Source organism: Eschscholzia californica, unplaced genomic scaffold (genome assembly GCF_041429995.1).
Source record: "Eschscholzia californica isolate CP2 unplaced genomic scaffold, dmEscCali1.0.p SCAF_1, whole genome shotgun sequence".
Taxonomy (NCBI): domain Eukaryota; kingdom Viridiplantae; phylum Streptophyta; class Magnoliopsida; order Ranunculales; family Papaveraceae; genus Eschscholzia; species Eschscholzia californica.
In genome coordinates, this window is record NW_028238198.1 from 6,448,765 (window position 1) to 6,463,289 (window position 14,525).

General features: G+C 38.2%; 1 protein-coding gene and 1 pseudogene across 2 annotated transcripts; one reads left to right on the plus strand and one right to left on the minus strand.

The window, feature by feature from the left end:
* The first annotated feature begins 9,004 nt into the window (after window positions 1-9,004).
* Window positions 9,005-9,454, plus strand: LOC147563638 (uncharacterized). Its single transcript, XM_086654920.1, has one exon. The coding sequence runs from the start codon at window positions 9,005-9,007 to the stop codon at window positions 9,452-9,454; it is 450 nt and encodes a 149-aa protein (XP_086511046.1).
* Window positions 9,455-9,493: 39 nt separating this feature from the next.
* Window positions 9,494-11,306, minus strand: LOC147563639 (tetrahydroberberine oxidase pseudogene; annotated as a pseudogene). Its single transcript, XR_015224933.1, has one exon. The product of XR_015224933.1 is annotated as a tetrahydroberberine oxidase pseudogene (transcript).
* Between the last annotated feature and the right edge of the window lie 3,219 nt (window positions 11,307-14,525).

Consider the following 14,525-nt stretch of genomic DNA (forward strand, 5'->3'; position numbering starts at 1 on the left):
GAGGAAGTTGTGCTCATTCAGCTTCTTCTTTTCGAGAAGTGAGCGGAAGTTGAAAATCTCTTTCGTCATATTAATTCTACATAAAAGAATGGCAAAGTTTTAAACTCGTTATCGTTTTTGAAAAACATTAGCTTTCCACATTATTCAATATAAAATCGTCCCTGATTGAATAAGTGATTCCAAGACCCCAGTTCTTCGGAGTAAAGCGGACTAGGGCCCTACCCTTTAACTCCTTCGTTCCGGGTGAGCGAACTACTTCACTGATCATACCCTTATGAATCTTGGTTGATAGATTTCATTGATGAATGAATAATCTACCCTTTTGCCTCGAGTATCCAAAACTCTTTTGTTGATCTCGTTGAGTAGAACCGTTTAAAAATGTATGCCTCTTTTATAGGCCTACCCGCATTGTCCTAAGGTAGAGGAGGTACTCTGCGAAGGCCGACTCACCTTCCTCGAACAAGGCCTCAAATGGGGTCTTAATAAGGGTAGGCGTTTACTCAAAATTACATTTAGGGACTTTTACGCTAGTCTGGCGTTTGTTATAGTCAACTATTTAGCGTAACTAACATCCACGACATAAAGCGTAAATAAGTAAGTAAATGCGCGCGAGAAAGTAAATCAAGCAGACATGGATCATAGTATGTCCCCTAACCTAGAAGATCTAATCTCCTTTGGTTTTCTTCTTGTTTCGCCTTTTGGTTCGTCTTAGATCGCCTTCTTTGAACCTCCATTGATTTTTCCCACTCGCCTTTGGATTCTTTCCTCGAGTTTCTTCAATGGACTCATAGACCCTGAACTCTAATTACAAGACTCTAACGATTCGCAGATCGTATAAACTTGAAATTAAAATTAATTACAAATTATGCACCCATCCGTGCTTAAACACAAGAATAAAGAAGCAAATATATGGTCATACTAGTTTCCCGCATTCACATCACATGCATTCATATAATATATCAAGGCTAAGAATTATATATGCATGATAATTCGGGACATACTTTTGTCGACATCACATGTCACATTACGGACCATAAGTCTAAATTCGAAGAATTCGAATAATGGTGCATTCCGGTTTTATCTTTTATGATTTCTAAAATCATCTTTAAGAAAACTCTATTTTGGGCTTTTGAAGGCCCGAGTCAATTTCGGAAAAAATCGGTTTGATTCTTAACGATTTCACAAATTAACTTTAAGAAAAACCCGTTTTGGCCTTTCGGATGGCCTGGAATAATTCTGGCAAAATTTGGGTGGAATCGGGAGAAAATTTTGACTTTCGTCAGAAAAACTCTCATTCGGGTCAAGAGCCCTAACCCGATACCTATCTCGGAATGGCCCGGAACAAGCCTCGGCGAAGGCGCGAGACCATCTCGGCCCAAGCCCATATATTTGTTTCAGCTAAGGCCAAGGACACTCATTGGAACGGGCCAAGCATGTCTCGGCCATGGGCCAGCATGCTCTGGCCCGAGCCAAGTGTTCTTTGGCCTGGGCCAGACATGCTCTGGCCCTAGGGGCTGCGACGCGTCCCAGATGTAGCCCTGGACGCGTCTCACACGCGTCCTGGTGGCTGCCCAGACCAAGCAAGGAGTCAACTAATTCTTCATACCATGCTCTTGGGGTCTGTTTAAGGCCATATAAGGACTTATGTAACTTGCAAACATAATTGGGTTTGGATAAATCTTGAAAACCAATAGGTTGACTCATATAGATAGTCTCCTTTAAAGAACCATGGAGAAAAGCATTACTAACATCCAATTATCTCATCTCCCAATCATTTTGAACAGCTAGGTTCAATAAATATCGAATTGTGGTAGGTTTAGCCACTGGACTAAAGGTATCTTAAAAGTCTATACCTTCTTGCTGGTGATAACCTTTAGCAACAAGCCTGGCATTGTATCTCTCAATGGAACCATCAGAATTCTGCTTAATCTTATACATCTACTTACACCCAACAATATTCTGACTTGGGTGAGGAGGTTCTAGAGACCATGTACCAGCTTTTTGAAGAACAGAGAATTCCTCACTCATTGCCATTCTCCATTTTGGATTTTTATTAGCTTGTGTGAAACAGGTAGGAGTTGGAGGGAGAGCTTGAGCCAGTAGGACAGGAGAGATAGGATGTTTGGTGGCAAGAGACACAGATTTAGGTTTAAAAATTTTAGACTTAGCTCTTGTTTGCATAGGATGTTGATGTAGAGGAGGAAGTGATGAAGAAGAAGGAGGAGAAGGCAATAAGGGAGCAAGGACAGAAGAATTAGGTGGTGGTGATGGAGAATTAGGTGGAGGTGATGGGTCATGAAAATGTCCCATCTAAGTCGTTTAATTTAGCCAAGTTAGTCGGTTCGAGTCTTTATTATAATAAAATGGTTGATTTTCTTGATTAGGTGTTTTTTGCAGAGTTAGGTGTGAAACACGGTTAAAAACGAGGAAAAGATGCATGAAGGGTATTTTGGTCATTTGGAGTCAAGGACATTCTGGTAATTTGGCCAAGGTCAGTGCGTGGTTGAAAAGTAGAGGTCGAGACGAGTCCGTAGGAGAAAACGGAAGTCAAATCGAAGTTCGGACGAAGGAATAAATCAAAGTCAAAGATGGGTCAAATTCTGTTGACCAGGTGGGATACATTCGGTGCAAATTCGGGCATGCGGGATTCTGCAGGACACGTGGCGAGCTCTGGAGGCTGGTGTATCCAGTTCCCGTGTTTGCGATGTGTAGCGAAATGGATCCAATACGCATGATAGAGTGTAGTGCGCTGCAACTTAGTCCGGTAGTCCTGCTCCCACGTTTTAATCGTCACCTTTACCTTCCGTGTTTTGTAGATCCAACGGTTGATGTATGTCCCGTCCTTTATCATTATCCCGTGTTACCCGAAGCTACTTAGAGCCGTGCTCCCAGCCACGTGTCCCTTCCCAAACCATCCAGATCCGCGTACTGCTTTAATCCGACGGTTTCTGTGGCCGATTCACCGTGCTATCTTGCATACAAAGCACCATAGCTTCCGATTAAAAACCCTAACACCACAAACCCTACCCAGCCGCCAGCATTTGGTTATTTTTAGTTTTTTTTTGCAATTGAACCCTAGAAATTCCTAAAATGACCCTTCCTTTTATCTTTTCTACCATTTAACCCACCAAAAACCCTCACCCATCTATAAATAAATCTCTTTCTCCTCCATTAAACCTAGACTTGTAAACCCTCTCAATACCTCTTCTTACCTAATCCCTCTTCTCTATTCTCTTACCTTCTCTTTCTCTACTTTTCTTTCTCTAATCCTAAAACCATCCTATCAATCCCCTCTTACCTATTTCTTTCTCCAACCTAATCCATCTTTTCTATTCTTTTTTCATCTTTCTCTACTACCACTACTACTTCTTCTCTACCACTATTATTCCATTAATAGTCATCTCTTCTTTCTTCCATATTCTTCTATCATTTTTATCCCCCTTCATCTCTTCTTTCTAACTTCTTTCTACATCTAATTTCTTCTTTCCCTTTCTTTTTCTTATTTGGGTGGCAATAAAATAGCTATTACTTGGATTTCTTGGAGTAAAATTCTTGAGCACAAATGGAGCAAATCTTGGACAAATTGGAGATACATGGGGATATGGAATTTGAAATTCTTGGTGATTTCTTTCCATTAATTTCTTAGTATTTCATTTATTTTACAATGTCAATGAATGTTACTCTAGATTCCATGTATAGTTAACTTAGCAATCTAAGGTTGTGAATGAAACCCATTTTGGATCTTTATAATACTTGTTCTTGATTAATTAAATCCTTTGATGTGCTTTAATGTCTATTGATTGTTTATCTATATGGATTGGATTTTCTTCCCGTTACTCATGCCTCATAATTAGATATTTCATACTTTCGTTAAGTTGTTAGATGGAGTATGCTTTTTAGATGATGAATAATAGTTAAGCAATCTGAATCTCTATAAGGTAGACAATTAGAATTAGTAATTATAAAATTGTTTTATCTAGAACATCATCCGGAATCCAAATAGTTCATTATATTGGATCCCGAGTAAATACAAAAGAGATTTAAGTAATTAAGTACTTGTTTTATAAAGTGAAATTATGCGGTGGATTTTCTAACCTTAGATATCCTCTCACCTCTCCCTTAGATAGTTTATTTAAATTTATTCGTTTTCTTATTTCTTACAAATCAATTATCAAATTTATGAGTGGGGTGTGTGTGTGTTTTTTCTAAGTTAGTTATTGACATTTTGATTATTGGGCTAAACTCGCCGTCAATATCCGAAGTGCCTACCTATCCCTTGGGACGATTCTCGATTTACCAACATACTATAACTTGACCCCGTATACTTGCGGGAAGAGACCTATTTTGGGCCTATCAAGTTTTTGGCGCCGCTGCCGGGGATAAGTTTAATTTTATTTTCAATCTTGAATTGGTTTTTTTATTTTTGTCTCTTTTGATTACTTTGACTTGCTTTTCTTTTCTTTGTGTAGATTCACAAAGGAGCTAAAGGGAATGAGCATCAAGAAGAAGGACATCAAAGAAGACCTTTTTAGATTTTAGTACTTTATTTTTATTTTGGTGAGAGAGTGTTATAAACTTTTTTGTATTTCTTTATTTTTTTTGTTTTGTTTTTTAGGCCTATCAGGAGGTGATGGAGAAATAGGTGGGAGTGAAGGAAGATTAGGTGGTGGTGATGGAGAAATAGGTGTGTTGGGTTATGGTGGTGTCTACTAATATCGTATAAGCGGAATCTCAGACATCTCATGTCTTGACATTAGTACGTCCCAAGATCATCATGCATAAACTAATAGTTAAACTAATATTAAACTAATAAGAAAAGTAGAGATTACCTTAATCGTTATTTTTCCTCGAACCTTTCCAATCGATTAAGAAGACCAAGAGCTCCAATTGTCACTCCTCTACTTGGGACACCGAGTGGTGTATTTAATCTCCCTCCTTGAAAGCTCGCTAGCACTCCAATGGTGGTTTGAAAGAAGAACACCTTCTTGCTTGACTAGTTGATAGCTTGGGAATTAGCTCACTTTCTCCTCTCTACTTGATGTGGTAGAGTAAGAAAGCTTAGAGAGAAATTCCACAACTTATTCTCTGCCCTAAGAGTCTTTATATAGAACCCTAATAAGAATCCACCTCCAATTAAGTTTCCTAAAAGACCCTTTAGAATAAGATTTACGGAAATTATCGAAAATAACAACGATTTGATATTTTCTCAATTCCTTGAGGAGGTGACGTCCAAACCCAGCCAAAATTGGTAGATATATTGTTCCTCAAAACAGGAACCGACTCTCCAAAAATAAGCCCAATCCGAGTCCTATAAGTGCCCGAATCGGTTTAGGACCAAAACCCCGTTTTCAGGCCTTTTTGATATCTTTTGCTAAATTCTCTTTAGGCCTATGAGATATGTTTATGGGACACTCCCATTGTTATATCTCACTCCCACTAATCATATCATCCGATTAAATACCCATTTCTATATGTAACCCGTTTTAGGATCCAATCGAAGTTAGCCGAGAATTACTTCGTAATTCGACGATCGTAGTTGGTTTCTAGCTAAATACTACGACCCCTAAATCAATCGGACTTGATGATTTACTAGTTCAAGTCCTCTACACTTGCAGCGGATCCACCATATGGTCTGTATAGCCTCCCTTGACTTGGTGGCATCCTTTTCATGCCCCCTTTCATCTCACCCATATTACTTGTTCTTTAGATCCACTTGAGTATTAATCCTTGGTACTAATGTATACAATTCCATTTTATAACACTTGGAATATTATTGTTTTCTAATAAACGCCATAAAACTAGCAAGATAATCAAAGGTGATTTTAAGACAAGCGAAATGTTCTGATACAAGCCGTTGGTAGTGCGCCACATTTCTAAAATCTTTGGATATGACGCTGGTACTGGCTTACCCGACAAAGATTGTAAAGGTCAGTTTCGTCAGCAGTCCGTCGCCAATTAGCTTCACTTTTGTAACGAAGCTTGAGTTATCAATACATTTATGGTTGACTTTAAAGAAAAAATCAAAACCTTAATTTTTCGAAATTGAATGGCATATACGAAATGGTCGCGGCTTCGGGGAATAAAGAAAAATCTCCGGGGCATAAAGATTTGGTCAATCATGACTGACTTAATTAGAGGGCATATTAATTATTTTACCCAAAAAATTACTAACTTGTTTATTGCCCCCTAATCTTCATCTTCCTCTCACCTTTATCCCACAAATTCTGGTCAACACAAATTTCGACCACCACTGATTCCCGTCATCTTCGTCTCTCACCTCCTTTATTTCTCTCTTCATATTTTGATCTCTTTCTTTTCTCTCTCTAAAGCAATTAATGGTTATAATGCCCATTAGACCTGAAAGAAACTTATTCAGATCTGGGGCAAGAAAACGAAGGGAGGATAAGAAATATTACTTTATCATTTTAAATCATTTCTCAAGTGACTAACCTACAAAATTTGAAATACAGATTGCACAGTTACTTTGAGGCATCTAAGAAAACTAAAACCAGATTCATAATATAGGTCAAAAGACTAAAAATGAACAGTTCAACTCAATTGACATGAACAACTAGAACAAAACAATCTAAACGCAGAAAATTCATGGAAAAACAAGCTATGCTACCACCACCATCGACATATGAAGAAATTCAGATCAATTTTAGCATAAAAACAACACACAAAGCTAAAATCATCAACTTTAGATAAATATCAAGGTAGCTAGATCTGAAACCCTAGAAAGAAAAAAAGTGATCGAACCTGAAATTCGTCAATAGACGGTCAGATTTGATACGCGGTGATGCGGAATTAGGAGAGGGGGAGAAGTGAGAGATGGGGGAACAGAAGAAATTGGCGAAGAGCTTCTGTCTTAGGGTTTGTATGTAGCTGGATTATTATTTTCTCTCTCTTGACTCTTCCTCTGCTTGTCGCTGGTTTTTTTTTCTCCCTTTCTCTCTCTCTCTACGAATCTGTCGCCCTGCTGCATCATAACGAAGGGGAAACCCTTCATCTTCCATTAATGGAAGAGATGAAGGGGGTTCCCCTTCATTATCTTCTTCAACTCAGATTTTTCGGAGTTGAAGAAGATGGTCTATAGAGAGAGAAAGAAAGAGAAAAAAGGAGGGAGATAGAGAGAGAGAGAAAGAAGGTGAGAGATGGAGAGAGAGAGAGAGAGAGAAATAAGGTGAGAGATGAAGATGGTGGTCGGAATCTATGGTGACCGGAATTTGTGTTGGCCGGAATTTGTGAGATGAGGCGAGAGGAAGATGAAGATTAGGGGGCAAGAGACAAGTTAGTAAATTTTTGGGTTAAAAAATTAATATGCCTATAAGTCAATCATGGTTGACTAAGTCTTTATGCCCTGGAGATTTTTCTTTATTCCCCAAAACCGCGACCTACGAAATCAACCATAATAACTCATTCCAAATATACATTGACAAAATAAATAAATAGATAATTTGTCATCATTTTCTTAAACATTTAGTTAGTTAATAATATAAGCTATTTATACCTAAACAGATATTCCTTTAATTAAAATAATAAGTAATTTTTTGTTTGTAAAATATAACTAAATTGTTGGAAAGGACTTTATTTATGCAAGAGTAATAGTCTTGGGAACAGCATGACCTTAGCAAAATTCTAGTTCTCGGGATAGTCGTATGTAACTGTAATGAGTTAACTTTTTTAGCCCCTCCTGAAAGTAGATCCTGAATCCGCCACTGATAACCACTATGAGTTGACAATCAAAGAGAAGCTTTCGCATATCCAAGATATCTCTTGGTAAACTTGCCAAATGGCAAACAAATCTCCTCTCTCAAGCTGGTCGTTCGATAGTCTTATCGACTATTGCTGCGGCGGTTCCCCGATACCAAATGCAGTGCTTTGTTATTCCAAAAGGCATATGTACTAGCATTGAGTCCCTCCAAAGGACTTTCTGGTGGGGAAAATCCAAAACCTTTCATACGATCAACTGGTCCGCCATTTGCAAACCTCGCAAACTTGGCGGACTAGGGTTTCGTCTCCCCCTTCTGGATAATCAAGCCTTCCTTAACAAGATCATCTGGCGTATGCTCAATAACCCCCAAGCTATATGGGTTCAAATTCTTAAAAAGGGAAGTATTTTCTTAAATCTTCGAAACCGACCTCCGCTAAATCTAATCACTCTTGGTCTTGGAAATCGATCAACAAACAATACAATCAGGTCGCGGGCCTTGTCTTTTGGGACATTAACAAAGGTAGTCATGTCAACATCTGGCAGGATTACTGGATCCCAAATCATCCTCCTTCTCTCAATAACCTGTATGACTCTAACCTTAAATGGGTGGTTCAACTTATTACTAATAACACCTGGAATATGAATATTATTAACAATTGTTTTGATAGTGATATTTGCAGCGCAATCATTAGCATCAACTTACAGGCCGACCGAGATGACATACCGAGATGGTTTCTGACCAAATCAGGAAATTTCTCTATTACGTCGATGTATAATTTTCTCAAAACAGGTAATGTGGAACCAATAAACGTGCAGAATGACTGGTACTTTATTTGGAATATGAATATAATTCCTCGGATAAAATTATTCCTTTGGAAATGCAAAACCAATAGTCTACTAGTGAAGGACAAAATTGGGCAATTTAAAGGTAATTCCTATGAATGTATTAATTGCAACGAATACGAAACCTTGGACCATGTAATGTTACATTGCCCTTTTGCTAGGGCAATTTGGTTTCATTTCCAGGTACGAACGGAAACTATTGACTCTGTTAATGAGTGGATCAATACATGGAAACCATTAGATGACGACATCATCAATCTTTATGCGAAAATATTATGGTTTATTTGGAAAGCCAGATGTGAGAACTGTTTCTCCATAAACAAACAAACACCAATACAAATGATCGCAAGGATTAACAACTCCTCGACTACTCCACTCAGAATAAATGTTTCCAAAACTAACAAATGCAGGGACAAACAAGAAATACAACGATGGAGACCTCCTTCGATGTCGTTCCTTAAACTAAATGTTGATGCATCATTTACAAAACACACCGAACCTGCAAGAGTAGGATGGGTTATTCATGATAACGAAGCAAATTTCATCATAGCAGCAGCAGATTCAGTTCGATGCCAAAATGCGGAAGAATGTGAGAGCATGGCGATTCACCTTGGAATATTTTGGGCCATCCAATTGCAGATCAATCACATACAGATAGAAAGTGATAACGCGACGCTCATACAATACATCTCAGGCATAAATGATACTATATGCTGGCAGTCCAAGAAGATTCTCAATCACTCAATGACCCTGACAAAACACTTCTCTCAAATTCTCTTCACCCATGTCACAAGGGAATGTAATGTCAAAGCGGATGCACTAGCCAAATGGGGTAGACGTAATGGTCAGCGACATATTTGGAATGTAGCTCCCTCTTTTATTCTTGCGTTACATTAGAGACTTCGATTTGTATGTTTTGTTGGTTTTAATGCGATGTTTTCTCATCAAAAAGAAAAAGATATCTCTTGGTATCATTTATTACCTATATGAAGTATGAGCCATACACAATATTGATCAATACAATTTAGATACACTACTTCACTAAAAACTTCAAAGTACTAACATTGAGGCATTCATTCCATATATCCGTGATGCCTTTCATAATAAACTAGCGGATCTAGTAACTTATTCTCAAGAAAATGCAGCAGTCGGGATGCTCTGTTCATTTCTAAAGAAATTTTGAGGGTCAACTTTGCTTTTTATGTGCACCAATCTTTCGTAGTTATTCTTGTAGTACTTGCTTCCCCAAACTTTTCCTTCTAAGTAACTGGCAGTACCATTTTTGCTCTGACCTAGGTCAATATCTCTGTAATTAACGTAGGCTCCTCTTGGGGACTTTGAAACATAAGGTGTCGTGTATTTATACAAGCTTTTAATCCAATCGGTGCGGTTTTTAGCTGCCTCGGCCTCTGGTTTTGACCAACTAACTGTATAACTAATCTTAAATAAGTTGCCATCTCTGTGAGGGAATGGAATTTCATGCTCTGATATCTCACTCATCCTCCCCCCATAAGGCACGAAGGTAAGAGAACCTTCTTGATTATTTTCTAAAAATCTTTTCCAGATCCCTTCTAACCCAACTTTTGAAATAGGTTTCTTCACGTAATCAGATTTGATCATAGCGAAAGTCTTCAGTTGAGTCCTATTGAGTAAATTATCTATAGGACCATCAATAGGATATCCACCTATGACAAGTGCAAGTTGAATCCAACTCATTTCAAGACAATCTTTTTTCTCCAAACCCAACTCTGGAAATCTCTCTTTCACCAGAGTTAGAAGCTTATCAGCACCTCCAAGAAAGTAGGAGACGAACGAAGCTTGTACCGTTTTCTTTCCTTTTTCAGTTGAGTTTGTGACACTGAGGCCAACAGAAAGTAGGACTTCTTTAGGTAGTTTATGAGCAACTTCTTGCCATCTCTGAATAATTGAAGTTGCACCTTTTTCTATAGTCTTTCTGGTTATGGCAATAGTCACAGTTGACGGAACAGGAACCAATTCCATCTTCCATGAGAGAATGATACCAAAACTTCCACCAGCACTGCCTCCTCTAATAGCCCAAAATAAATCTTCACCCATTGATTTTCTATCCAGAATTCTGCCGTTAACATCGACTATTCGAGCATCAATGACGTTATCAGCCGCTAGACCATATTTCCTAAACAAAGGACCATACCCACCTCCACCAAAGTACCCACCGATTCCTAATGTGGTGCAAAATGATGCAGGAAAGGAGAGATTTCGACTTTTTTCTGCAATTCTGTAGTAGAGTTCACCGACGGTTGCTCCAGACTGAACCCATGCAGTACTAGTTTCTACGTCCACACTAATGGACCGAAGTTTGGACAAGTCGACAACTATGAAAGGAACATCAGATACATAAGAGAGACCTTCAAAGTCATGACCCCCGCTTCGAATTTTAATCTGAATTCCATGTTTTTGAGCACAAATTACAGCGGTTTGAACATGGGATTCTTGCAATGGTGTGATTATGATTTTGGGTTTTGGAGTAGTGGGTGATGTAAATCTCAGATTGTAAATGGTAGATTCCAAGATTGATGTATAGTTAGAACTCGTTGGGGTATAAACAGGGATGGGTAATTGAGAATGTTGGGGAAGACATTGTAGAATGCTTTCATAAAGTGGGCTTGAGGCTCCAAATGAGATTGAGAACCAAAAGAAAGAAGATAGAACTGAAACAAGTATCAAATAGATTGAAGTACCCATGTTTTTTTTGTTGTTGTTTGGTGGATATAGAAATATAGCTAGCCCACTATATTTATAGTGTTTAACTTGATGTTGATTATTTTATAGATTAATCTAGATGGTTTGAACTTTGAAGGTCGATTGTCAAAATAGATGGTTATCTTTCTTGACAAGTAAATGAAATTACCAAGCAAGTACAAGTTTGACTATTTGAAGGTTCGACTTTGGATAAATCATTTTTTCTTCATACAATTCAAGAATTTAAATTGATGGATAAACTTTTTAAATATAACAATTGACTTTTTTTTTTATGAACTAATAGTATCACAATTGACTTTTTTTTTTTTTGTTAAGAGAATACATTAAGTAAACTTAGAGTAGTACATTATTACAATACTTATGAACTAAAAAAGAAGGAATAACTTTCCACAACTTTGACAACTTCTTCTTTCTTGCCCATTTAGCTAAGGCGTCTGCTTTATCATTCATCTTTCTGTGAGTGTAGGTGAAGAGGACCTTGTCAAGAGTTTTTGCCGCTTCCTTTATCTTCTTAATGTGGATATTCGAGTACCAGTGGATGGTGTGCTTCTGATTATTGAGGTGGTTGATTAGATTTATATTATCACTTTCGATAATAATATTCTTATGGTTGTTTTGGAGGGCCCAGAGGAGACCTTTCAAGATGGCCACGGCTTCACCTTCTTCGCTATTTCTTGCTCTATCCATGGATGCAAGGGCTGTGATAAACCTTGAGTCAGCATTATGAGCAATGATGCCAATCCCAATATTCTCGGACACCGAGATGAATGAAGCGTCTACATTGATTTTGATGAAAGGATTCACAGGCGGTTTCCAAGTATCCACTGTTTTAGAAAGACTCTTACTGTTCTGTACTATCCCCTTCTCCGGGAAACTCTTAATGCTATTAATGACCGATAAAGTATCTAAAATGGTTTGTTGAAAGCAGTTATCACACCTCATTTTCCATATAAACCAAAGGATCGTTGCGAAATGAGATCCGTTAACAGTAGTGTTGTTCTGGGGAGAGTGCTGCCAAGAGAAAATCCAGTCTATGATCGAGTTGATATTTTCCGTGATAACATTAAAATAGAACCATATGTTTTTTGCCATAGGACAATGTAAAAGAGCGTGTTCCATAGTTTCCTGAGCTGGACACTTATTGCAAAGGAAATCATTTCCTATATATTTTCCTATTCGGTGCTTGACAGGTAAAGCCTTATTGCAAATCTTCCATATAAAGATTTGGATTCGAGGAATAGTGGGGATCGACCATATAAAATTCCAGTTATGTGGAGATGGTTGGGATATTCCTATGGAATTTCTGAGGTGATGATACATGGATTTAATAGTGAATTTCCCTGATTTCGACAGTTTCCATCTGAGTTGATCGTTTCCCCTACTATCAATGGGGATCGTTTTTATGATCTTACTGGTATCCACATCAAAAGTTTCCGCCAACGTGTTTTCATTCCAATCATCATTTGTTAAGAGCTGAGAGACTTTTACCAAGTCAGAGTTTTTGACATTTTGGAGAGTATGACTATTGAAGACTATGACTTCAAACTATTTAGGAGTAAACTATACTTTTTTAACTTCATGCACTGCATAACCACAAGGTTTGCAAATTCACCTTTGAGAGAATAGTCTCACATGGAAGAAGGGCGATCTAGCAACTAATAATATAATGTCTAGGTCCTCTCAACTCATTGTCAATTGGTTTTGAGTTGGATGATCACAAGCTTAACGTGGTATCAGTGCTAGGTCCACATATGATAGACTTAAAAGACACACGTGTTCCACGTCACACGAAAATAAAAAACAGCACAAGTGGTAGGTGTTGGAAGGTCCACTCCACTCGGCCAAACCGAGTGGACTTGGTCCAAATAGGAATCCTACTACAACTAGGATTCCTTAGGTATTAGGATTATAGTTTAGATTAGTTTAGGATTAGTTTAGATAAGTTTTGATAACTTAAAACTCTATCATCATGTAAACCTATATAAAGAGATCCATACATAATGTAATGTACAAGTTGTAAGTGAATAACAAAACCAAGGTATTTACCTAAACTATTATCTCTCGTCACTATCAACCATTCTCCTTCTCGGCCTTCACCTGAAGCTCCCTTCATCTTCTCGGTTATCTATCCGAGATCATCATCTCCCTCTCTCGGTCTCTCGGCTATCATAACCGAGACACAATCTCCTTCACTCTCGGTTATACCCGAGCATCACCACTCTCGGTTTTCACCAAGAGTCGTCACATACCTCTCGGCTATAACCGAGACACTCTCTCTCTCGGTCATCAACCGAGAACATCACCTTCTTCATCTCTACTCGTTATACTCGAGTGTGTTTTATTATTCAAAGGTTTAAACCTTTTCACATGGTATAAGAGCCTTCAAATTTTTTTTTTGAATCATGATTACTCCCGAAACTTCGGAAACTTCTCAAATTCACACTAATCTCAATAGTGGGCCGCTTGATGTTCACCATTCGGATTCTCCCACTACTATTCTTATTACACCACTTCTAACCGGTGATAATTACTCCTCATGGTCTCGAGGAATGTCAAAAGCTTTAAGGGCAAAGGGCAAACTAGGTTTCGTAGATGGAAGCATCGATAAACCCACCGATCCTAATGAATTAGAACAATGGGGACGATTTAACGATCTCGTTTCTAGTTGGCTTATTAATTCGGTAGACCCACCTCTTCGATCATCTATCTTATATGATGAGACGGCATCCGATATATGGAAGAATCTCTTTGATAGATTTCATCAAACCAATGCTCCTAAAATCTTTCAATTAAAGAGAGCTATTTCTTGTCTCAAACAAGAGAATTTAGACGTTTCTACGTATTTTACACATCTCAAGGCTCTTCAAGATGAACTCAATTCCTTGCTAATCACCGAGCCTTGTATATGTGGTCATGGTCGCTCTTTGGTCGAAAGAACCAACCAAGATAGAGCTATGGAATTTCTTCAAGGTCTTAATGACCGGTTCTCATCAATTCGGAGTCAAATCTTGTTAATTGAACCCTTCCCTTCAATTCTTCGCATACATTCACTTATCAAGCAAGAAGAGGTTCAACAAAATCTCATTACTCCCATGAATGTTGACTCTAATACTGCTGCCCTTGCGGTTGGTTCCAACGATTACTCACATAACCGATTCAACGGTTCCGATAGACAACGTACTAAACGTCCTCGACCTTTTTGCGAAAATTGCAAAATTCATGGACA